Below are 27168 nucleotides of genomic sequence, written 5' to 3' on the forward strand. Positions count from 1 at the left end.
CCCTTCTCCTCATCTCTGCTGCCCATCATGAGTGGGGAATACCTTAAGCGCTGCTTAAACATGAAAAGTTCTTCCTAGATTAGCTATTCCAAACTGTATAATAATCATTCTTGATTTACCTGATATAGTCTCCATTGGGATCTGTTCTCCTACCAAAACCAACAGGGCAATAGCAGTGAAAAAACTGTTGGAAAAAGGAACTACAAGACAGCCACATCCAACTTCCAGCATTTATGCTCCAATCTGCATCAAGCAATAATTCTTCAAATACCTTTGGAAGTAACAGTAATCACATTAGTTTGCACACACATAATTCTCAAAGTAAGCATTTTTCCAGGTCTCTGTAGATCAAAAGTCAAGGCAAGAAAATCTAGCACAGAACTGTGAAATTAAACATTCCAAAGTTAGCTTCCTTGTCTGTGTTCTATTCTATAATGAGTTATTTCAGGGAAAGAAACATACTAGTAATATATAGATTTCTGAATAGAATTTACTATTCTAATCTTTGCAGTGTTATTGGAAGAGGGGAGAGTAAAAGTTATTAAAGTCATCGACTTAAAAGGATAAGATGGGATATGAGAAGATTAAAAAACTGGAAAAAAAAAGCAGTAAACACTTTCAAGAATGCAAAAATGCTACCAAATAAACCACCAACAAAAACTTAGAAGCTTAGTACATTGGCCTACAAAATGTAGGCCTACAAATGACCTTTAAAAATTCATTAGTATTATACAGTTTAAATTTGGGATTCCTTGATCCAAAAGGGAAATAGAATTAAAATAAATTACTTTTTATAAATTTGTTGTGTGCTGTACATCTACCTCATGCACAACTTTGTACTAGGAAATACAGGAGATGTAAAAAAACATAGGATCAGAAATGGTCTTTGGATAGGGGAAATTTATGATATAGGCAGGAAGGTAAAACATATATTTAAGTCCTATTATATATAACCACAAGATGTCACAAAATGTTGTATGCTTCATATTACATAATATAATTATGACTAAAAAGCTATGGTATTGAGGTGAGATGAAATGATTTATAGCTTAAAATTTATAAAACAAATTTGCTATTTCTAAGAACTCAGATGAATACTTTATGTGACAGAAATGATCACCTATAAATATATGTCGACCCAATAAGTCCGGAGTATTAAATCTTATAGCTCCCTTGATGGCTAGGCTGATTTAGCCATTGAAATGACTTCAGGTTAACTGAACCATTTTTCACCAGTTCTCCTATCTGATTATGCCATTCTGTTCCCCAAAAGTGTGTCTGTATGATGAGAATTAAATGCTTTTCTATTGAAAAAATTAGACTATAAATGAATCTACATAGTAGACAATTCTTAGGAATTGTTTTATAAAGGTATAGAGTTCTTCAAAATAAGGCCATACTATATTAGTTGGAAGAACACTTACCTTCATTCCTTCTTCCCAACTAATCCACAGGTCACCTCGTGTCAGGAAGCAAGCAACTGCATGTCTGGCTAAATGATGGATCCAACCCTCCTGACGAAGCTGTGTCATGATGGCATCAATCCATGGAAAGCCTGTCCGTCCTTCTGCCCATTTCGCTAAAGCCTCAGGATTCTTATCCCAAGGAATCTGAACACAGATGGGATTTCCTTCCATTTTGTCAAAGCGTGGATTATTTGTTGCTGCTGTATAGAAAAATTCACGCCATAACAGTTGCCCATAAAGGGAAAGGGGAGGGGAACTGTTCTTTTTTACCTAAGATTAAAAAGCAAAGAAGTATTATCAGCAATTTAAGAAAAAAGTATTTTGAAAAATAAGCTCCAGTTCCAGATAATACCTTTTTGTAGAGATCTGTCAGTTTGAAGTAAAACAGTCGACATGACAAACAACCAAATCGGAGATAAGGACTGAGTCCAGTAGGGCTAGCGAGCAGGGAATTTGCATTCATTCGAGGTCTTTCAAAGTTTGCCACCCAAGCCTGAAAACACACAGAGAAAATTATGCTAACTAATTGCCTTTTCCATTTTAAAAGATTGTTTAAAGTTGAGATTTTTTTAAAAGTTACATAGGGCTTGGGAAATAAAATATCATTTTTCTAGCCAAAAATGACAGATTTTAATAAAAAACAAGAAAGATAAAAGTGATCATTCTTTTGTTTTAGCCATCCTCATGCAGTAAATTCCTAACACAAAGCTGAGAGCACCTTCAATCTGTCTCTCTGACACTGAGAAAAATATGAAATAGAAAAACTCTATCCTAGCTTCAAAGTTATAGTCATCAGATACCAGCTTACAAAGAAAGAATAGAAGGGGTAGTATTGATAGTAGCTAAAGAGGAAATAATCAGAAGAGGAGGAAGAAGGGTATTTAAATGAAGAGATAGTTGTTAATTTTCAAACAATTAGGTTTGTTCTATTTTAACTATTTCTCTTGATCCTTCTTTTTCAACAGTCTATTTTTTTGTTTTTAAAAAAGAGTGAAATTATTTTTAAAATGCCAGTTTGACAATATAAACATCATCTGTATTATCATACTTTTCTTTCCAAATGCCTTTCCAAACGTGTAAGTGCTTCAGTTTCTCCGCCTGGCCACACTGCAGAAGATAAGCCATCTGTATCAAAACCTAAAAAGAAAAGAAAAGAAAAAAAATTGACAGTAGCATAAAAATGAAATGACAGCCCTGGATAGGTCCTCAAAAATAGATGATATATAATATGGTCTCTGTTCTTTAAGATGTACATCTTAAGGTGATAACAGATAGACCACATATTTATAGAACACATAAATAATGCACAGATTTATCACTTCTTAGTTTAAGAGTTTCTTTTCTTTTTTCTCATTTCTTTTCCTTTTAGTGCAAAAATACTTTACATGTCTAATTAGAAGTGGGATTTTTCTGAATGGTTTATTAACTCTTAAGCTCCACATGTATTACCTAGTTCTTCCAGTGAAGGGACTCCATATTTCTCATCATGGTCATCAGACAGAGGAGTTGTGCACTTTTCTATCACTTCTGAAGTAATTGTCTCTACTGGTATCTCTAGTGGTTCCATTTTGCTGATGAGAGTCTGGAATCTTTTATAAGTAAGAGGTGGTTGTCCACCATTTAGTTCTATGATCCTATTACAAAAGTTAGTAAAATGCTGTTAGTATTTAAAAAAGGACAATACATTTTGATTGATAAACTCTGAAAAGGCTTAAAATCAGAAAATTAAGTGAATCACTTAAGACTTCTAGGAGAATGTTAGCTTCTTATAGGACCAAGAAACTTGTTAAAATAATTAACAAATCTAAAAATCATTCTCTTAATTTTATAGACATCTGCTAGGTATCAAAAATATAGTGTATGCAAATATCAAAACTTTTAAGACAAAGGGAATTAATTAAGCACCTATGAGTGGAAAAACAAGTGGCTAAATAAGCCTAAAGGCAAAAACAAAAAAATAATATATATGGAATTATAAAAACATACCACAACACAGCTCAAAGAATCTCTTAATCATCAATAAAAACTAAACCAGGCCAATATTATATCAAGGAGCAATCAGCAAGTCTCATTAATTAGGATTCTATATTACTGTCATGATAATCACTTGTTATTTTCTATTGTGCTCATGTTTTTGTTAAATGTCAGCATACGTATCTTATGTATATATTTTATATTTAATTCTGATCACTAATTTCTCAATTAAGTAATACTAAAAGGAAAGATAAGTCTTACCAATGGTAGTCTGAATTAGACACAATTTGGAAATACCAATTATTCTTTTTCACTATGGCCATTTGCTTACTAGCATTTAGCCTTAATAAAAACTTATTGGTAAAATCCAACTCCATCGTTTTATGCATCAGCAACTGAAGCCTCAAGAGAATTTAATAGTCAAGGTCACATAACTAACAAATAGCAAATCAAGGTTTTCTTAATCCAAATATAGTACAGTTTTCATTATACCACATATAATTATGTATCAGTTGTACATACAGAAAGTAACCACCATAAAAACTATGCTCTCTGCATTTAGTAATTTTGCTTTGGTGTAATACTTTGAGTTTATATATAGGGTCATAATGAAATTTGTCCACTATAATGATACTAAAATGACACTACTGAGGACACTGCTAATTACATAACAGAAGCAAAACTAAAATCTCAGAAAAAATGTTTTCTATACGTTACATTTTTATATGATGGATTATATGTGGTAAATATTCACACTCAACCTAACAAACATTCCAATTTTATGCACGACGCTGAGTTTCCCACTTAAAGCAATTGCTCTTATCTTGTTTTGCCTCCTTGCTATCAGCTCTCTAAAGTTAAGAAATCTGGTAAACTAGAAGGCAAGTTTATTATCGAAGGATATACGACTTCTGGCTTAATATCAAGTAAGACCCTTAACTGAATCGAACCACAATATTTTGATACACTTGGAATAAAATTAACTAGCTTGTCATGTTACTTACAGAATTAGCTTTATTAACTTGACAAAATGTGAAAATAAAAAAGTAAAATAATTTAAAAGGTATGTAAATTGTGAGATTTCAGTACTTGTAAGGATGATAGTATGCTAAAGGTTAATGTTAACAAATCTTATGAACCTTCAAATCTTACAGCATATAAAACTTTCTAAATTTAAACTTGACCACAGAATCTTTGTTGGACAAAGCATCACCAAAAACTGATAGTTCAGGAAATATACTTTGAGAAATAAGATATTATACCATTGTTCAGAAGACTATGTAATATTACATAAAATTTGCATATGGACTTAAAATCCAGAGAGACTAGATATATACACATAAAATAAAATAACTTATGACAATCACGTGAAATATATCAAGGTAGTTTGTGGCTATGTATGTCATATAAACTATAAAATTAACATTGCTAAGAGCCCAGAAAGGCAAGTTAGTAGGCTGAGTTAGAATAGTCAAAGATAATTGTGTGATGCTTTTAATAGTTTTGAAATTGAAATTCTGAGTATGTTTATCTTATGTACTTATGTCTGTAATTTTGGTATCTGTCACTAGGTAAACAAAAATCACAGAGGTTAAATAAAATGCTAAAGGTTTGACATATATTCACTTAATTCTCCCACAAGTCTATTATGTATGTTTTTATTTCCACTTTATAAACTAGTCCCACAGTACATTCCCACAGTACATTTTCTATGTACTTAAAACCACTGAAATGTACACTTAAAAGTGGTTAAGATGAAAAATATTATATGTATTTTACCATTAAAAAAAACTTACTTGTCTAGGTCATATAATGTATGTGAAATTCGTACAATTACTTCTACTCCAGCTTCAGTAGCCAGTTTCTTAATAGCTGCATCTCGTTCCTTTCCAAAGGGCTCAGAATCATATTCAATTGAAAGTTTAGTAATGTTCCATTCCTAAAATAAAAGAAAGAGGGAAAAACATACATAAATTTTAACAATTAGTTTTTCTATTATAGGCTGGAAAAAAGTGAAAAGCTCCAATGCTACCTAGCATATAACAAACACTATATATAAGTGTTTGTCATGATAAAATGGAAAAAAATAACATGTTACCAAGTTGCTGAAAGATTAAATGAGTCAATGCATATAAATTGTTTAGGACATAGTACATAGTAAGTTCTCAGTGAATGATAGCTGTCATTATTACTAGCCATTTGTATATTTCTTACTTTGTAAGTTGCAGCTTATGTTTTCTTGGGTTTCTATCACAGTTAATTTTTCTCTTAAGGATTTGTAAGAGCTCCTTATATTTTAATGATAGCAAACCTTCTCTATCACCTGTGTCACTTTTTTTCCTAAATAGTTTGTAATTTAATTCTATGATTTTTTTGACAAATAATTATTTAGTTTTTAGTTAGTAAATGTTGGAATTTAGAACAAGTCAATAACACTCCCTCCCCTTTTCCCTTTTTGAAAAGGAAAGGAATATAAGTCAGAAAACTAAAGGTAAAAATATAGATCACACAGTCTCCCAAGGCAACTGAAATAAAAACAAAAATAAACAAATGGGACCTAATAAAACTTACAAGCTTCTGCACAGCAAAGGAAACCATAAACAGAATGAAAAGGTAACCTACAGAGTGGGAGAAAATATTTGCAAATAATGCAACTGACAAGGGCTTAATATAAACAGCTCATACAACTCAACAGAAAAAAAAACAAACCCAATTAAAAAATGGGCAGCAGACCTAAATAGACATTCCTCCAAAGAAGAAATACAAATGGCCAATAGGCACATGAAAAGATGCTCAACATCGCTAATAATTAGAGAAATACAAACCTAAACTACAATGAGGTATCACTTCACACTGATTCTGATGGTCAGATGGCCATCACTAAAAAGTCTACAAATGCTGGAGAGGATATGGAGGAAAGGGAATCCTCCTATACTGTTGGTAGGAGTGTAAGTTGGTACAGCCACTATGGAAAACAGCATGAAGGTTTCCTCAGAAAACTAAAAAGAGAATTATCATATGATCCAGCAGTGGCACTCCTGGGCATACATCCAGACAAAACTCTAATTAAAAAAGATACATGCACCCCATGTTCATAGCAGCACTATTCACAATAGCCAAGACATGGAAACAACCTAATGTCCACTGACAAATGAATGGATAAAGAAGATGTGGTACATATATACAACAGAATACTACTCAGCCATAAAAAAGAATGAAATAATGCCATTTGCAGCAACATGGATGCAACTAGAGGTTATCATACTAAGTGAAGTAAGTCAGAAAGAGAAAGACAAATACCACATGATATCTCTTTTACATGGAATCTAAAATATGACACAAATGAACCTATGAAACAGAAACACACTCATGGACACAGAGAACAAACTTGTGGTTGCCAAGTGGGAGGAGGTTGGGGGGAAGGATGGAGTAGGAAGTTGGGGTTAGCAGAAGTAAGCTATTATACATAGAATGGATGAACAACAAGGTCCTACTGTATAGCACAGAGAACTATATTCAATATCCTATGATAATCCATAATGGAAAATAATATATAAAAAGAATGTATATATGTATAACTGAATCTCTGCTGTATAGCAGAAATTAACACAATATTGTAAATCAACTATACTTCAATTTAAATATATATATTATATATGTATACATATATATATATATATGTATAGATAGATAGATAGATATAGACCACATTATTAGTAAAGTTGAACTGGAGAAAACATGTTATGTTTAAGGACAGATAAGCTTGTTAATTTTTTACCCCTGAATTAAACAGATTTAGCTACCCAATGATAAGCAGCACCTTCCTTGCAGTGTGGGCTGCCCCTACAAAATTTATTACATGGAAGAAGGGACTAGGATAAGTGCTCTCTGCAACTGAATAGGCAAAAAGGTATGATATGAGTGATACTCACCTAACTCCTTCTATTAACTCACCAATGAGATCATTCACTTCTTCCCTGGGGATAAATTAGTGAACATCTCTCCAGAAAAAAAATGAAAAGCTAGGGAAGAGAAGGTTCCCCAAACATTAAAAGTATTCAGGGCAGAGTCAAGATGGCAGTGTGGGAAGACGAGGAGTTATCATCTCCCCACAACTAGGGTGCCTGCCGGCCGCTGGTGGTGGACTCTGATGCCAAAGGAGACAGGAGGAACCTGAAAGTGAACCGGTAGGACGTAGGGGGACTGAGGGGGGAGGAGAAGTGGAGGTCAGACAGGATCGGCGCCCCTGAGGCCAGGGAGATCAGGAGAGGTGGGCAGGAGGAGCGGGATAGGAGCAGAGGGCGATAGCCCTGCCCACTCGGGCCAGGGAAACTGCTGAGCTCCCAGGCCAATCCTCTGCCCTCCAAAGCCCCCTCCAGATGGCATGGGTCCTTGGGGTAATAGGAGGGAGGCCAGAGAGATCAGGAGAGGCAGGCGGGAGGGGCCCTCTGGGAGGAGCGGGAGAGAAGCAGAGGGTGATTGCTCTGCCCACTCAGGCCCGGGGAGCCTGCTGAGCTCCCAGGCCAGTCCCCTGCCCTCCAAGGTCCCCTCCAGGCTGCGCAGGTCCTTGGGGGCATAGGAGGGAGGCCGGGGAGATTAAGAGAGGCAGGTGGCAGGGGCCCTCCCAGACCAGAGGAGCAGGAGAGGAGAGGAGGGCATGTGCCCCACCCACTCGAGCCCAGGAAGCCTGCTGGGCTCCCAGGTGAGGTCCCCTGACCTATGAAACCAGGGGTTGGGGGCATGCCTGGGCCCCTTCTGTTCCTTGAGCCTAAGCTCCACCCCCCATGGCCTTTTCCAGCCTTGTGGGTCCTGAGCATTGGCCTGGCCCACCATCCAAACCTCGCCCTTGCTTAGGCCCCGCCCTCCAGAGCCAAGGCCTCCCCCCACCCCACCCCCCTTTTTTTTCCCTCCTCCTCTTTTTTACTATTGTGGTACTGATGTACCTTCTGGTTGTTGATTCATCTATATTTTTACTCTTATATTCTTCTTAAAATATCTCTTAGTTTCCTAGTCTAATTTTATTTTTTACTTTGTTATTTTTTATCTTTTTATTTTTTTTGCTGCCCCAGGAGGCTTGTGGGATCTTGGTTCATGAGCCTGGGACAGGCTGAAGCTCCTGTGGTGGGAGCTCCAAGTCCGAACCACTGGACTAACAGAGAATCTCAGACCCCAAGGAATATTCATCCGAGTGAGGTCTCACAGAGTTCCTCATCTCAGCACCAAGACCCAGCTCTACCCAATAGCCTACAAACTCCAGTGTTGAAAGCCTCAGGCCAAACAACCAGTAAGAAAAGAACACAATCCCACTCATTAAAAAAAAAAAAAATGAGATGGCAAAAAAATATGTCGCAGATTAAGGAGCAAGGTAAAAACCTATAAGACCAAATAAATGAAGAGGAAATAGGCAATCTACCTGAAAAAGAATTCAGAGTAATGATAGTAAAGATGATCCAGAATCTCAGAAATAGAAAGGAGGCATGGATTGAGAAAATACAAGAAATGTTTAACAAAGATCTAGAAGAACAAAAGAACAAACAAACAGAGATGAACAACACGATAACTGAAATGAAAAATACACTAGAAGGAATCAATAGCAGAATAACTGAGGCAGAAGAACGAATAAGTGTGCTGGAAGACAAAAGGGTGGAAATAACTGCTGAGGAGCAGAATAAACAAAAAAGCATGAAAAGAATTGAAGACAATCTCAGAGGCCTCTGGGACAACACTAAATGAACCAACATTCGGATCATAGGGGTCCCAGAAGTAGAAGAGAAAAAGAAAGGCTCTGAGAAAATATCTGAAGAGATTATCGTTGAAAACTTCCCTAACATGGGAAAGGAAATAGTCACCCAAGTCCAGGAAGCACAGAGAGTCCCATACAGGATAAACCATAGGAAAAACACACCAAGACACATATTAAACAAACTAACAAAAATTAAATTCAAAGAAAAAGTATTAAAAGCAGCAAGGGAAAAACAAAAACTAACATACAAAGGAATCCCCATAAGGTTATCAGCTGATTTTTCAGCAGAAACTCTGCAGGCCAGAAGGGAGTGGCAGGATACACTTAAAGTGATGAAAGAGAAAAACCTACAACCAAGATTACTCTACCCGGCAAGGCTCTCATTCAGATTTGATGGAGAAGTCAAAAGCTTTTCAGACAAGCAAAAGCTAAGAGAATTCAGCACCACCAAACCAGCTTTACAACAAATGCTAAAGAAACTTCTCTAGGCAGGAAACACAAAAGAAAAAGACCCACAAAAACAAACCCAAAACAATTAAGAAAATGGTAATAGGAACATACATATCGATCATAACCTTGAACGTAAATGTACTAAATGCCCCAACCAAAAGACAGAGACTGGCTGAATAGATACAAAAACAAGACCCATATACCCGCTGTCTAAAAGAGGCCCACTTCAGGCCTAGGGACACATACAGGCTGAAAGTGAAGGGATGGAAAAAGATATTCCGTGCAAATGGAAATCAAGAAAGCTGGGTAGCAATACTCGTATCAGATAAAGTAGAGACTGTTACAAGAGGAAAGGAGGGACATTACATAATGATCAAAGGATCAATCCAATAAGAAGATATAACAATTATAAATGTTTATGCTCCAACATAGGAGCACCTCAATACATAAGGCAAATGCTAACAACCCTGAAAGGAGAATTCGACAGTAACACAATAATAGCAGGGGACTTTAACACCCCACTTACACCAATGGACAGATCATCCAAACAGAAAATAAATAAGGAAACACAAGCTTTAAATGATACAATAGACCAGATATATCTAACTGATATTTATAGAACACTCCACCAAAAGTGGCAGAATATACTTTCTTCTCAAGTGCATATGGAACTTCTCCAGAATAGATCACATCCTGGGTCACAAATTAAGCCTTGGAAAACTTAGGAAAACTGAAATCATATCATGCATCTTTTCTGACCACAACGCTATGAGATTGGAAATCAATTACAGGAAAAAAACTGTAAGAAACACAAATATATGGAAGTTAAACAGTGCACTACTAAATAACCAAGAGATCACTGAAGAAATCAAAGAAGAAATTTAAAAAATACATAGAAACAAATGACAACAAAAACACGAGGACCCAAAACCTATGGGATGCAGCAAAAGCAGTTCTAAGAGGGAAGTTTATAGCAATACAATCTCACCTCAAGAAACAAGAAACATCTCAAATAAACAATCTAACCCTACACTTAGAACAACTAGAGAAAGAAGAACAAACAAAACCCAAACTCAGTAGAAGGAAAGAAATCATAATGATCAGAGCAGAATTAAATGAAATAGAAACAAAGAAAACAATAGCAAAGATCAATAAAACTAAAAGCTGGTTCTTTAAGAAGATAAACAAAATTGATAAACCCTTACCCAGACTCATCAAGAAAAAAAGGGAGAGGACGTAAATCAATAAAATTAGAAATGAAAAAGGAGGGGCTTCCCTGGTGGCACAGTGGTTAAGAATCTGCCTGCCAATGCAGGGGACACAGGTTTGAGTCCTGGTCTGGGAAAATCCCACATGCCGCAGAGCAACTAAGCCTGTGCACCACAACTACTGAGCCTGCGCTCTAGAGCCCATGCTCCACAACAAGAGAAGCCACTGCAATGAGAAGCCCTCGCACCACAACAAAGAGCAGCACCCGCTCGCCACAAATAGAGAAAGCCTGTGCACAGCAACAAAGACCCAACACAGCCAAAGGTAATAAATAAATGAAATAAATTTTTAAAAAAAGAAATGAAAAAGGAGAAATCACAAGTGACACCGCAGAAATACAAAGGATTATAAGGGACTCTGCAACAACTATATGCCAGTTGTTGGACAACCACGAAGAAATGGACAAATTCTTGGAAAGGTACAATTTTCCAAGACTGAACCAGGAAGAATTAGAAAATATAAACAGACCTATCACAAGTAATGAAATTGAAACCATAATTAAAAATCTTCCAACAAACAAAAGCCCAGGACCAGATGGCTTCACAAGCGAATTCTATCAAACATTTAGAGAAAAGCTAACACCAATCCTTCTCAAACTCTTCCAAAAAATTTCAGAGGGAGAAACATTCCCAAATTCATTCTACGAAGCCACCATCACTCTGATACCAAAAACAGAAAAAGGTATCACAAAAAAAGAAAATTATAGACCAATATCACTGATGAACATAGATGCAAAAATCCTCAACAAAATACCAGCAAACTGAATCCAATCATACATTAAAAGGATGATACACCATGATCAAGTGGGATTTATGCCAGGGATGCAAGGATTCTTCAATATACACAAATCAGTCAGTGTGACACACTACATTAACAAATTAAGGAATAAAAACCATATGGTCATCTCAATAGATGCAGAAAAAGCTTCTGACAAAATTCAACACCCATTTATGATAAAAACTCTCCAGAAAATGGGCATAGAGGGAACCTACCTCAACATAGTAAAGGCCATACATGACAAACCCACAGTAAGCATCATATTCAATGGTGAAAAACTGAAACCATTTCCACTAAGATCAGGAACAAGACAAGGATGTCTACTCCCATCACTTTTATTCAACATAGTTTTGGAAGTACTAGCCACAGCAATCAGAGAAGAAAAAGAAATAAAAGGAATACAAATTAGAAAAGAAGAAGTAAAACTGTCACTGTTTGCCAATGACATGACACTATACCTAGGGAATGCTAAAGATGCCACCAGAAAACTACTAGAACTAATCAGTGAATTTGGTAAGGTTGCAGGATACAAAATTAATGCACAGAAATCTCTGGCATTCCTATACAACAACAATGAAAAATCAAAAATAGAAATTAAGGAAACACTCTCATTTACCACTGCAACAAAAAGAATAAAATACCTAGGAATAAACCTGCCTGAGGAGGCAAAAGACTTGTACTCAGAAAACTATAAAACACTGATGAAAGAAATCAAAGATAACATAAACAGATGGAGAAATATACCATGTTCTTGGATTGGAAGAATCAATACTGTGAAAAGGACTATATTACCCAAAGCAATCTACAGATTCAATGCAATCCCTATCAAACTACCAATGGCATTCTTCACAGAATCAGAACAAAAAATCTTACAATTCGTATGGAAACACAAAAGACCTCGAATAGCCAAAGCAATCTTGAGAAAGAAAAACGGAGTTGGAGGAATCAGGCTCCCTGACTTCAAACTGTACCACAAAGCTACAGTACTCAAGACAGTATGGTACTGGCGCAAAAACAGAAATATAGATCAATGGTACAAGATAGAATGGCCAGAGATAAACCCACACACATATGGGCACCTAATTTACAACAAAGAGAAAAGACAGCCTCTTCAATAAGTGGTGCTGGGAAAACTGGATAGCTACATGTAAAAGAATGAAATTAGAACACTTCCTAACACTATACACAAAAATAAACTCCAAATGGATTAAAGACTTAAATGTAAGATCAGACACTATAAAACTCGTGGAGGAAAACATAGGAAAAACACTCTTTGACATAAACCACTGCAAGATCTTTTTTGACCTACCTCGTAGAGTAAGGGAAATAAAAACAAAAAAAAAACAAATGGGACTTAATTAAACTTAAAAGCTTCTGCAAGCAAAGGAAACATAAACAAGACAAAAAGACAACCCTCGGTATGTGAGAAAATATTTGCAAGTGAAACAACAGACAAAGGATTAATCTCCAAAATATACAAACAGCTCATGGAGCTCAGTATCAAAAAAACATACAATCCAGTTAAAAAATGGGCGGAAGACCTAAACAGACATTTCACCAAGGAAGACATACAGATGGCCAAGAAGCACATGACAAGATGCCCAACATCACTAATTATTAGAGAAATGCAAATCAAAACTGCAATGAGGTATCACCACATGCCAGTCAGAATGGCCATTATCAAAAAATCTAGAAACAATAAATGCTGGAAAGGGTGTGGTGAAAAGGGAACCCTCTTGCACTGTTGGTGGGAATGTAAACTGATACAACCACTATGGAAAACAGTACAGAGGTTCCTTAAAAAACTAAAAATAGAACTACCATATGACCCAGCAATCCCACTAGTGGGCATATACCCTGAGAAAACTATAATTCAGAAAGAGACATGCACCACAATGTTTATTGCAGCACTATTTACAATAGCCAGGACATGGAACCAACCTAAATGTCCATCGACAAATGAATGGATAAAGAAGATATGGCACATATATATAATGGAATATTACTCAGCCATAAAAAATGAAATTGAGTTATTTGTAGTGAGGTGGACTTAGACTGTCATGCAGAGTGAAGTCAGAAAGAGAAAAACAAATACTGTATGCTAACACATATATATGGAATCTAAAAAAAAAAAAAAGGTACTGATGAACCTAGTTGCAGGGCAGGAATAAAGAGGCAGACACAGAAAATGGACTTGAGGACATGGGGTGGGAAGGTGAAGCTGGGGTGAAATGAGAGTACCATCGACATATATACACTACCAAATGTAAAATAGTTGGCTGGTGAGAAGCAGCAGCATAGCACAGGGAGATTGGCTCAGTGCTTTGCGATGACCTAGAGAGGTGGGATAGGGAGGATGGGAGGGAGGCTCAAGAGGGAGGGGATATGGGGACATGTGTATGCATATGGCTGATTCACTTTGTCATGCAACAGAAACTAACACAGTATTGTGAAGCAATTATACTCCAATAAAGATCTAGTAAAAAAAATAAAGCACACACAAAAAAGAGTTTTCATTCATATTCCAAGTATTTATTATAATTCTTAGTGTAGGCCAGTTCCTATGCTAGGTTCCTCTCTCCTGGAACTTACTGAGGAACTTACAGAGGTAAATAAATAATTAAATATATAATAACTATTAGAAAAAAAATAGGATGCTATCATAGAGGATATGAGGGTGAGGGAGAGCTGGTAAGTTAATTATCTACTCTTAATTACACTGGCTAGACTTTCAGTAAGTGGTGAAAGTGAATATCCTTGCTTTGCTCCCTTTCTTAGGTGTAAAGCATTGTGTTTCACAATTAAGTATGATGTTAGCTATACTTTTTGTGGACAATCTTTACCAAATTGATATTTATCAATTTTCTATTCCTAGTTTGCATATAGTTTGCATAAAGTTTTTAAAAATTATAAATGGGTGTTGACTTCTGTCAAATGATTTTTCTTCATCTACTGAGACAATCATAATACCCTGTCCTTTACTCTATTAATAGGATTATTATTTTATAATGTTGAACCAACTTTGTATTCTTGAAATAAACCCCACTGATCATAATGTAGTATTATTTTAAAATATTGCTAAATTCTATTTGTTAATATATTATGGATATCTGAGTGTGTGTTATGGGGGACACTTGGCTATACTTTTTTTTTTCTTTCTTAAAAGTTCTTCATCAAGTTTTGGTATGAGTTATGCTGGCCTCATAAACAAGTTCAGTGTCCCCAATATTATCCTCTGTTTTCTGAAAGAGTGTCATAAGACTGGTATTATTTCTTTCTTAAATATGTGGTAGAATTCACAAGTAAAGCCATCTGGGAACTGGAGTTTTACTTATTGGAAGGTTTTTTTTTTTATTACAAATGCAATTTCTTTAAGAGAGGGCTATTCAATTTTTCTTTCTCTTTCTTCTGAGAATTTTAGTAAGTTGCACTTTTCAAGAATATTTTTCACTTCATCTTAGTTGTACAATATATTGGTATTATGATGTTTACAATATCCTTTATTATGTTTTTAAAGTTTAGAGAATCTCTAGTGATGTCCCCTTTTTTATTCTTTTTTTTTTTTTTTTTTTTTTCGGTATGCGGGCCTCTCACTGTTGTGGCCTCTCCCGTTGCGGAGCACAGGCTCCGGAGGCGCAGGCTCAGCGGCCATGGCTCACGGGCCCAGCCGCTCCGCGGCATGTGGGATCTTCCCGGACCGGGGCACGAACCCGTGTCCCCTGCATCGGCAGGCGGACTCCCAACCACTGCGCTACCAGGGAAGCCCCCCCTTTTTTATTCTTGATTAAGGTAATTTGTGTCTTCTCCCTTTCTGGCCCTGATCAGTATTGCTGGGAGTTTATCAATTTTATTAATCTTTTCAAAAGAAAACTGAACTCTGAATCAATCAGAGTTCAGTCAGTAGACAGAAACCACATTAGTAATTTGAACAGGGAAAATTTAACCTGAAGAATTGTCAGCAAGTAAAAGAAGAAGAGTTAAGGCTATATACTGTCCAATATGGTAGATAACCACTTGCCACTGAAGTGGGTTCTGAGCACTTGAAATGCGGCTAGTTGGAATGGAGATGTGTTATAAGCATAAAATATACAGTGGTTTTCAAAGACTTCATATAAAAAAAGTTAAAATAGTTTGTCTTGTAATGATTTTATATTGAAAAGATATTTTAGACATACTGTGTTAAATAAAATACATCTAAAAAATTAACTTCACATTTTTTTTAAAGGTGGCTATTAGAAAACTTTAAATGACACAAGTAGCTTCTGTTGGCTAGTATTGTTCTAAGGTGTCCAAAAGCAGCTACCACCTCTAAATGGAGGGAAAATAATTAAGCAATGAATTAAGAAAGTTCCCTTTCTTCCCTGCTGCTGAGATTCACACCTCATTGTATGGGGTGTGCTGCCTCAAGAACAACCTTCCCTGTAGGGAAGAAACCTGCCAGAGGGCTAGGGCCAGAGCTGGTTCCTAGGAACAGCCCAGTTGGTAGCTGAGAAACTTCCTGCAGGGTATGGGCTGACTGGAGCTGATCTGTAGAATCCATCCACTGCATGGCAGAGAAATTTGCCAGAGGGTGTGAATGAGCTGGAGCTTGTCCAGGAGGGCTACTGAGGTGAGGGCTACTGAAGTAAGTGCTACTGGTCCTCCCACATGCTCATTTGCTGGCTAAGGTGCTAGGAAAAAAAGTATAAAGATGCCAGAAAGAAAGCCCTTTCTCTCCTGCTGTGACCTTACAAAGAACCAACAGCAATTTCTATTGACAAAACCTAAAATCAAGCCAGCCGGCAAAAGAGGAAAGTTTACAGCATCCAGCTTCAGTATCACAAAGCAGGGCAAAGAAGGGTGGATTTGGAGCTGAGAGACAAGAAATTGTTTATTCCATGTTTATTTTCTCTATTGTTTGTCTGCTTTCAGTTTCATTGATTTCCATTCCTCTATTATCTCCTTTCTTCTACTATTGGTTTAATTTGTTCTTTCTCTATTTTTTAAGGTAGAAACTTAGTCCTTTGATTCTTTTCTAGTAGAGTATTGAAAGCTATTAATTTTCCTCTAAGCACTGCTGTAGCTGAATCTCATAAATTTTGACATACCATATTCAAATATGGTATGTTTGATATACCGTATTTCCATTATCATTCAGTTACAAAGATTTGCCATTCTCTTGCTATTCATTTTATTTTAAATTTTATTTATTTTTTATATACTGCAATTTTACTTCAATCGCACAAACGAAGTTAGCCTATAGGAAATTTAAATGAAACAGTATGGTAAAAATAGCAGAGAACCAAAAACTCTAATAAGGAACTACACCTAAAGCATGAGAATTCAACATTCATTACTGTTTCATCAGTTTTGATTGACACTTGATGCCTGCAGATTTTGAAACAAACTTTGAGATCATGATGAAGAGATTTCAGCTATTCTGATTTCTTCTGAAGAGATTTCAGCACTAGCACTAAGATTTGTACATTCAGTTGGTTTGCAATTCACTTGTTAGCCATTTACATAGTGTATAGTACAGATTTGTCACAGGTCAGATCACAGTGTTGAAGGAAAGAAGTACCTTCCTGTAATTAGAAAGGATCCCCTAAACTGCACTCAGCTTAAGACATGCAATGTACAAGAGCACAAAAACCATCATAATATTGTGGCTCCAAGGAACATAGTTTTGATAAGGAAAATAACCTAAGCTTCTGTTTCCCATTTTAATTACTGAAATCTCTAACAATGATAAAACTGTCACATAGGACAGTAAATGTATACAGTAATTCAATCAAACTTCTTGGAAAGAACAGATTTTTGCTATTCATTTTAATTCTGTTGAAGTCAGAGAATATTATTCTGTAAGATTTCAGTCTTGAAATTTGTCGATAACTGTTTTGCGACTGAACACATGGTCTATCTTGGTGAATGTTTCATATGCACAAGAAAATAATGTGTATCCTCTAGTTCTTGGGTGTAGTGTTCTACAAATATCAGTTACATCAAATTGATTTCATAGTGTTATTCATATCATCCATATCTTTATCAGTTTTTGTATATTCTATCAATAAATGAGAGATGTAAAAATCACGAACTAAGATTGTGAATTTCTCCCTTTAGTTTTATCAGTTTGAGATTCATGTGTTTTTATGCTATTAATAGATAATACATATTCATGATGGTTATACTTTTTCTTTTAATACATTTCTTTCCTTCTTTCTTTTTGGCTGCATTGGGTCTTCATTGCTGCGCGCATGCTTTCCCTAGTTGTGGAAAGCAGGGGCTACTCTTCGTTGTGGTGTCCGGGCTTCTCATTGTGGTGGCTTCTCTTGTTGTGGAACACGGGCTCTAGGTACATGGGCTTCAGTAGTCGTGGCATGCGGGCTCAGTAGTTGTGGCTCACGGGCTCTAGAGTGCAGGCTCAGTAGTTGTGGCGCATGGGCTTAGTTGCTCCACAGCATGTGGCATCTTCCCGGACCAGGGATGGAACCCATGTCCCCTGCCTTGCCAGGTGGATTCTTAACTACTGCACCACGAGGCAAGTCCAGGTTATATATTTTTGATGTGAGACTTTACTCTTCATCTGTGGTAATTTTGTCTTGAATTCTACTTCTTTATCTTACTGCTTACAAAGTACATCTTTTTCAGTCTCCTTTATTTCACACTATGTTTCTTCATATTTAAAGTGTCTCTTCAAATCAGCATATAGTTGGTTCTTGCTTGTTTTTTTATGTAGTCTGATAAACTGTCTTTTAAATGGAGAGTTTAAAAAAGACCATTTACATTTAATTATTGATATAGTTGTGTTTAATTTTATCATGTTGGTAAGTTTTCCATTTGCCCATCTCTTCTTTTACTCCTCTGTGCCCCCACCTGCCTTCATTTGAATGAGTAATATTTTTAGTATTCCATTTAAAATTCCTCTATTAACTTTTTAGAAATAGCTCTTTGGGTTATTTTAGATCACAATATGTACTGTTTTCACAGTCTACCTTCAAATAATATATTACAATTGAATAATGTAAGAATTTACACATACTTCTATTTACCTTCTTCCTACCTTGTGTGATGTTGTTACAGGTTTTATTTCTATATATGTTTCAAGCCCCACTATATTCATATTATTCCCTACAATTTATCAATATTAGTCGGTTTTAACCTGTCAATGGTCTTTTTAAAGGAAAATAGGATATATTAATATACATAAGTAAAAAAAAAGTGGTCTTTTATATTTACCCATATTTTTAGTGCTCTTCCTTCTTTGGAGATCCTGTCTTTAGCCTAGAATTATTTTCTTTTACCTAGAAGAACTCCCTTTAAAAAATAAATTTATTTATTTATTTTTGGCTGCGTTGGGTCTTCGTTGCTGTGCACGGGCTTTCTCTAGTTGTGGCAAGGGGGGGCTACTTTTTGTTGCAGCGTGTGGGCTTCTTATTGCAGTGGCTTCTCTTGTTGCGGAGCACAGGCTCTAGATGCACGGGCTTCAGTAATTGTGGCGCATGGACTTCAGTAGTTGTGGCACATGGGCTCTGTAGTTGTGGCACGCAGGATCTAGAGCGCAGGCTCAATCATTGTGGCACAAGGGGTTAGTTGCTCCGAGGCATGTGGCATCTTCCCAGACCAGGAATTGAACCCATGTCCCCTGCATTGGCAGGCAGATTCTTAACCACTGCACCACCAGGGAAGTCCCCTTTTAATATTTCTTACAGGATAGATCTGATGGAAATAAATTCTCTCTGCATTTGTCTGACTGAAAATGCCTTCATTGTGCCTTCTCTTTTTAAAAAATGAATATTTTTACTATTTCTAGCTTTTTAAAAATGCCATTCCATTGTCTTCTGGACTTTTTTTTTTAAATAAGAAACCATTGAACACTCTTAGTGTGCTTCCCTGAATATGTCTTTTCTTTTCTGGCTGCTTATAAAATTTTCTATCTTTGGTTTTCAGTTAATTGGTTATGATGTGGCAAGATGTGGTTTCCTTTATGTTTATGCTGTTTGGGGTTTGTTGAGCTTCTTGGCACTGTATGTTGATATCGTCCATCAATTTTGGAAACTCAATTCTCTCTTCAAATATTTTTTTTCTGTCCCAATCTCTCTCTCCCTCTTTTTTCTAGGTCTACAATTATGGATATGTTAGGCCATTTACTATTGTTCCACAAGTCTCAAACACTCTATTCCCTTTTTAAAAACATCTTCCTCTTTGTGCTTCAGCTGGGATACTGACTGTCTTCAACTTCACTGATCTTTTGTTCTGCTCTGTTCAATCTGGATAAACCCAATTAATGAATTTTCATTTTTGATATTGCATGCTTCAGTTCTAGGAGTTTCATTTGGTTTTAATACTTTCCATTTTTGTACTAAAATTACCATCTCTTTACATAGTTTTTCACCTGTTGACTAGATCCTCTACTATCTACAGCATAATTATTGTAAAGTCTTTTCTTTATTCTAATCCCAACATCTGCATCAACTGTGGGACTGGTTCTACTGATGGTTTTTCTTTTACTTGATTGCAAGTTACATAATCCTGCTTCTTCATGTGTCTCATAATTTGTGATCATACAACAATGTTATAAAAGACTAGAAACAGAATAAACAACATTTATCTCTAGAAAAGTGCATAGTCTTTGCTCTGATAGAAGTTGAATTGCTGGAGTCAGTAATTGAGCTGGGTCTGGGCTTTGTTGCTGCTGTAATAAAATTTCATTCACCACTGGCTTCAAATATTTTGAGGGCAGGATTCAGATTTTTCTTCAACATGGCTTGAGATGTGAGAATTAACAAGACTCCAGATGTCTCTCTCTGCTTTACAGCCCAGTCACTAGCTTTACAAACTATTGGACATCTCTCTCTGCTTGGCTGTCTACCCATCAGCTTTACGGTTGCTAAGGACTTCTCTTTGTTTTCTAGCCCTGTCCCCTAATTTTCTACACCTCTGGAGGCATCTTTCTACCCTGATGTCCTATCTCCAGCTTCAGTGAACTGCTACTTTGCACTAAGTGAATGCCCAGTGCACTTCAATGAGGGAGCCCTCTCTTCTGCCTCGCCCCAGCCTTTGGCACACTGCCACTGGTACTCCATGAAGGCACTGTAAGAAAGAACTGGAGAGTGGGTGTAAATTTACTCTGTGACTAGGGCTTCTTGAAATTCTAATCTGCCATGTCAGCCCACATATGACCACAAAAAGCTTGGTAAAATTTCAACTGGTTTCTCTTCACTCTCAACTATGGTAGAATCCCTTCTCTTCCTGCTGTGATTCCAGGGACGTAGCCATGGGTCTCTTCTTTCCCATGAAAGTCTCATCCCTTTATGCAGTTTGGTTTATTTATGTTTCTTTGTGTCATCAACTCTCTAATAGGTTAAAAACAAAGAAACAAAAAACCTATGATATTGTAGCATATTTACTTCCTTCACATTGTTAAGACAGGAATGTTGGTCTACTGCAACTTTCTACATCTTAACCAGAGGCGGAAGTCCCTATCTACTCTTAAGCCCCAGTTTTATTTTAAGCAACACGTGGTTAACCTTTCAATAGTAAATATAACAGTAAGTTTGAATGTAGTATTAAAATATTTTCATGTGAAATGAGTGAATATTCACTTTGCAATTTTAGGCACTAAGATTCATATCTGTTTTTGTGTATCACAATTATTTAACCATTCAGAAGGCATAATATGAACCACTAAATGGATGTGCAGTTCTTAAACAGTCACGAGTAATATTGTGAAAATAATTAAGAAACATAAAATTTTTAGAAAACAAAGTTATAGATAACAAACTTCCTGGGAGAAAGCATTTAAAGTAGTATAATTACATTTAAAAACGTTATCTCACAAAATAACCCAAACATAAAGGTAAGGCTCTAAAAATTTCCACACATCCATCCATTACCCCTTCCTTTACTCAATGAATCTAGTCTCAGGGTTTTAAACACAATTTATATGTTTAAGGTTCCTAAATTTAGTACAGACCTCTCCCCTGAGCTCTGGACTTGACTCCCACTCAACAAATACATTCAGATGTCTAAAAGGCATCTCAAACTTAAAATGTTAAAAAAGGTGAACTCCTGATTTTTCCCTAAACTTGTTCCTCCTATATAGTCTTCCTCATCTCACTAAATGGCAACCCACTGTGTCATTTGCCCAGGCTAAAAACCGAGAAGTCATCCTTGAGTCTCAAATACCACATATAAACAAACCCTATAGCCTCTATTTAAAAAATATACCAAAATCCTACCACTTCTCAACACCCCTACTGCTACTCTACTCTAGTCCTAGTCACCATCATCTTGTTTCCAAATAACTGCCATGTTCTCCTAATTGATCTTTCTGCTTAAGTCTTTACAGCATTTCCATTCTCCAATATCTATTCTCTACAGTCAGAGTGATTCTTTAAATGTAAGTGAGATCATGTCACTCCCCTACTCAGAAATCTCTCATGGCATCCCATTTCACTCAGAGTAAAAGCCAAAGTCCTTAACATGGTAAAGCCCTGTGATCTGGCTCCTGCAACCTCTCTGACCCTATCTCTTATTTTCACTCACTGTGCTCTGGCTAGAGCACACTGGCCTCCTTCCTTGCTGTTCCTAAATAAGTCATGGCACACTTCCACATCAGGGCCTTTGTAACTGCTGTTCCCTCTGCCTGTGGCACTCTTTCCCCAAGCTGCAGTAGCTTAGCAGCTTAAAACAACTGATTAATTCTCCAAGTCTGTCAGTTAACTAGATGGTTCTTCTGTTGGTCTCACCTGGGCTCACTCACAAGCTTGCAATCGGCTGGCAGCTTGGCTGGTGCCAGAGCATCTAAATGACCTCTCTCACACATTTCAGACCTTGGTGCTGGCTGTTGGTTGGCCCACTCTCTCTACACGTGGTCTCCCATAATTTGACATTCTAGCCCAGTCCTTACATGCTACAAGGAGCATTCCACGTGGGCAAAGGTAGAAGCTGCAAGGTCGCTTGAGGCCTAGGATTTGAAACTCGGTATCTCCTTTGGCACTCGGTATCTCCTTTGGCACTTAGTGAAAACAAGATATAAGGCCAACCCAGATTTAAGGGAGTGAGAAAATAAACTCTACCTTTTGATGAACAAGCTGCAAAATTTTGTGAATTCAATATATCACACACTAGATATCTGCATGGTTCAATCTCTTCATATATTTGCTCAAAGGTTACCTTATCAGTGAGGCCTTCCATGATTCCATATAAAGTAACTATCCTTCCCTCACCTTGGGAGTTTCTATCCCACATTTTATTTGAGCACCTATCACCACCTGACATTGCATATTTACTTATTATTTGTCTGCTTCCCAATATAGTGTAAGCTCCGTGAAGGTAGGAACTTTTTCTGTTTGGTTCACCAGTATACCCCCAGCACCTTGAACACTGCCATGTACATAGCAGGCACTCAATCAATATCTGCTGAATGAATTATCTTATTCAAATGAGCATGTACCATGAAATAATAAAGCAAGAATCCAAAATGACTCAAAAAGCACAATATAAATTTATGAATGTGAAATGTTAGTGGCTTTATATGTTCTTCTTTGATTTATTCTGTGATTTTGAACAAAACATTTTATTATGCTTCAGTGTGTCCATCTATAAAGACTTTAGACACATGTCTCTGTTTCTTGGATATAATGAGAGTGTTTTAAACTGATACTTTAAACTCTTCATAAAAAGTTTCTGCAGGCCCTAGAATATGCGTGGTCTTGGTAGCTTATCACTCTGGCACCAAATGTAGAAGATATAAGATTTAACTGCACAATAATAATAATTTATATAAGACACCTATGATTAATACTGTCATTCAAGTTTTGCCTGGGTTAGTGTATGCTAAGTTTATCATTTCTTCAGTAGAACATGAAAAGAAAAAAAAGCCATCTTGTCAGCTTATATTAAGTTAGAATTTAACTGAGAAAAATTCTAAGTAGAAAACACATAAGAAAAAACAAGTTTATCCAACATAGGTGTGTGTAAAAATGTGTTTATAAAAATGCTCTGGCCCCATTACTAAATCTACTTAGTATAAACAGAATAAAATGAGTGAATGCTATAGAAGGAAGGTGCACACTAGAGGAGACATCAGTACTGAAATCACTATTTCCACCCCAGTAAACTAAAGGTACTGTTATCAGGTCTAAACCAGTTTTACCTCCAATGTGGGAAGCTGGATCACTTACCTATTAAAGTTCTCACTATCTGCTGTACTAGAATAATAAAATCAGAGACAGTAATGTAAACAAGTCAGCTAGTTACTGACAAAAGGATCTTCCTCCTCAGAGAAACTGGGGGTGTAAGGGTTAGGGGTGAGAAGGAGACCTGCTTTTTATTGTACATACTCTTGGGCTCTTTTTTGGAAACACATGCATATAGCACCTCTAAACAAAAAGTAAAAATAAAAATATCAATACAATAAAAAGAGGAATTAACTCCCTCTATGGTTCAGACATATTAAGTAAATCTGAAAGTTTTCATAAATGACATTTTATATAGACTACTGTATCAGAATACAATAATAAGCACTCTAGGTATATTAAAGTATATTCACATATCTGTATTTTATGGTCCTTGCAGAAACCATTGCCTCTCTGCCAAAGTAACAAGACAGGACATCATCTATATACAGAAGATAGTTTGATCCAATAATATGTTACTTCAAGCAGAAGAAAGCTCAAAATAAAGAACACAAAAGACTTGCTGAGTTAAACCATTTTTTTAAAGCAGGTAAATGTTTTGTTATTTTAAAGGTACTTAAAATCCTCTTAAGATTCATTTTACTTATAACACATGGATTTAGATAGGGTTGAGCAGTTATTCACATATACTTTTATACTTGTGAGATGCTGATAAACTATTACCATTGTTTCTGATATCCTTTCTTCTCAGAGCTCTTCCATGTACCTAGGTTAAATTCTGACTCTAAGTAGCTACAGTAGTAAGAAAACTTTTATAAAATAAATTTTCACTAGCTACAACTGTTGTATTAGCCAAACTCTAAACATTAAAAGGTTCTTTCACACTGATGAAAAAAAGGCTAGGTAGTGTTGGTTTGATTCCCAGCACTGCGATTATGTCATTCAGGAAAAGGAACTGTTTTCTTGTGCATTAGAAGTGGAAACAATGCTATTATAAAAATTTGATGAATCAAACAGCTGCAAGAAAAAACCAGATATACATTAGGAATACTAATGGTAGTAAATAGGAAGGGATAGATTAACAAAGCCAGAAAACTCAGTTTCTGGTCTGAACACTTCCATGAGCTAGTTTTATGACGTAGGTCAGCTCATTTAATCTTCTAGGACTAATTTTTTCATTTGGAAAAAAGAGGGGGAAATAAGATTAGGAGATTTTTAAGATTCTACCAAGTTAAAAACATTACAGTTTTGTAGCATGTCAATTGTTACAGCCTTTTGACTGAGAAAGTCTTATAAGAATTGTCCCACAAATGTAATGGCACATGTGAGCAAAGATTTCACTTTTGTGAACAAGGATGTTCACTGACAGCATTACTTGTATTAGCAAAAGGCCTGTGGAAAAATAACTAAATGTTCAATAGAAAGCTAATGAAAGAAATTATATCCTCAAAAAATTAAAAATAGAACACAGATAATATGGTAATATGATCCAGCAATTCCATTCCTAGGTATTTGTCTGAAGAAAACAAAAACACTAAATCAAACAGATATATGTACCCCAATGTTCATATCAGCATTATTTACAATATCCAATATATGGAAGCAACCTAAGTGCCCTCCAACAAATGACTGGATAAAGATGTACACATACACACACACACATACACACACACACACACACAGAGACACTGAAAGATTACTCAGCCATAAAAAAGAATGAAATCTTGCCATTTGTGACAATGTGGATGGACCTTGAGAGCATTATGGTAAGTGAAAATAAGTCAGACAGAGAAAGACAAATACTGTATGTTTTCACTTATATGTGGAATCTAAAAAACAAGCAAACAAATATAACAAAACAGACATAGGCTCACCAGATACAAAGAACAAATTAGTGAGGACTTCCCTGGTGGCGCAGTGGTTAAGAATCCACTTGCCAGTGCAGGGGACACTGGTTCGATCCCTGGTCCGGGAAGATCCCACATGCTGTGGAGCAACTAAGCCCGTGTGCCACAACTACTGAGCATGCACTCTAGAGCCCGTGCTCTTCAAAAAGAGAAGCCACCACAATAGCAGCCTGTACACTGCAACGAAGAGTAGCCCCCGCTCACTGCAACTAGAGAAAGCCTGGGCGTAGCAATAAAAACCCAAAGCAGATAGATAGATAGATAGATAAATAAATTTTTAAAAACCCAAAAAACAAAAAGGAACAAATTAGTGGATACGAGAGGGGAGTGGGGTAGGGGTAGGGGTGAAACCGGTGAAGGGGATTAAGAGGTATAAGCTACCAGTTATAAAATAAATAAGTCACAGGGATATAATATACAGCTCAGGGAGTATAGTCAATATTTTATAATAACTTTGCATGGTGTGTAATCTATAAAAATATTGCATCACTATGTTGTACACCTGAAACTAATATGATATTGTAAGTTAACTATACTTTAATTAAAAAAAAAGAAATTAACAGCATATCTATACAATGCTGTACTATGAAGCCATTTAAAAGACTGAGAAAGTGGGGCTTCCCTGGTGGCACAGTGGTTGAGAGTCTGCCAATGCAGGGGACACGGGTTCAAGCCCTGGTCTGGGAAGATCCCACATGCCGCGGAGCAACTAGGCCCGTGAGCCACAGCTACTGAGCGTGTGCATCTGGAGCCTGTGCTCCGCAAAGAGAGGCCGCGGCAGTGAGAGGCCCATGCACCGCGATGAAGAGTGGCTCCCACTCGCCGCAACTGGAGAAAGCCCTCGCACAGAAATGAAGACCCAACACAGCCAAACATAATTAGAAAAAAAAAAAAAAAAACTGAGAAAGTAACATGGAACAATCTCCAAAATACATGGTTATGTGAATAAAGCACGGCATAGAATGGTATAACATAGCATGTTCTTACCTTGGTTTTAAAAAGGGGGGATGGTTAACATTCACACAAACACAAATATGTGTATATAAACACATACACATATGCATTCTTATTTGTGCAAAGAATATTTCTAATGAATACACAAACTAGTAGTAGTTGTTGCTTCTGAGAGGGGAACTGTCAGTTTAAAGTAGAAGAAAGAAACTTTTCATTGTAAATCATTTTTTTCACTGTCTGATTTTACACTGTGTAACATTTTTATTAAATAGAGAAAATATCCACAATATTTTATTTAAAAGCACTTATATTTCCCATACTTTACCCCAAATACGTGTCTTCTCTGACAAAAGATTATTTTTTTATGCAAAGATTTTTCCAATAACCTTGAAAAGCCTGGGAAACACATCTGCTGGTTGTCCACGAATCACAAACAGACGAGAGTTTAATTTTCGCAGATTGGCATCAAGGTCTTCAAGACATTGAAGCAAAAATCTAGAGAGAGGAAA

At 36.4% G+C, this 27168-nt stretch overlaps 1 protein-coding gene across 1 annotated transcript in view; it reads right to left on the bottom strand.

Moving 5' to 3' along the window:
• The window catches only part of CRY1 (cryptochrome circadian regulator 1), a gene marked incomplete at its 5' end in the record, with an annotated part of 91811 nt that overhangs the window by 6627 nt on the left and 58016 nt on the right, over positions 1-27168 (bottom strand). The window contains 7 exons of the mRNA XM_079714123.1: positions 120-271; positions 1425-1736; positions 1819-1959; positions 2515-2603; positions 2916-3100; positions 5237-5379; positions 27046-27154. Of these exons, the coding sequence (XP_079570249.1) occupies positions 120-271; positions 1425-1736; positions 1819-1959; positions 2515-2603; positions 2916-3100; positions 5237-5379; positions 27046-27154 (1131 nt within the window). The remainder of the gene's footprint in view (positions 1-119; positions 272-1424; positions 1737-1818; positions 1960-2514; positions 2604-2915; positions 3101-5236; positions 5380-27045; positions 27155-27168) is intronic.

This window comes from Hyperoodon ampullatus, assembly GCF_949752795.1.
Source record: "Hyperoodon ampullatus genome assembly, chromosome: 11".
Lineage (NCBI taxonomy): Eukaryota > Metazoa > Chordata > Mammalia > Artiodactyla > Ziphiidae > Hyperoodon > Hyperoodon ampullatus.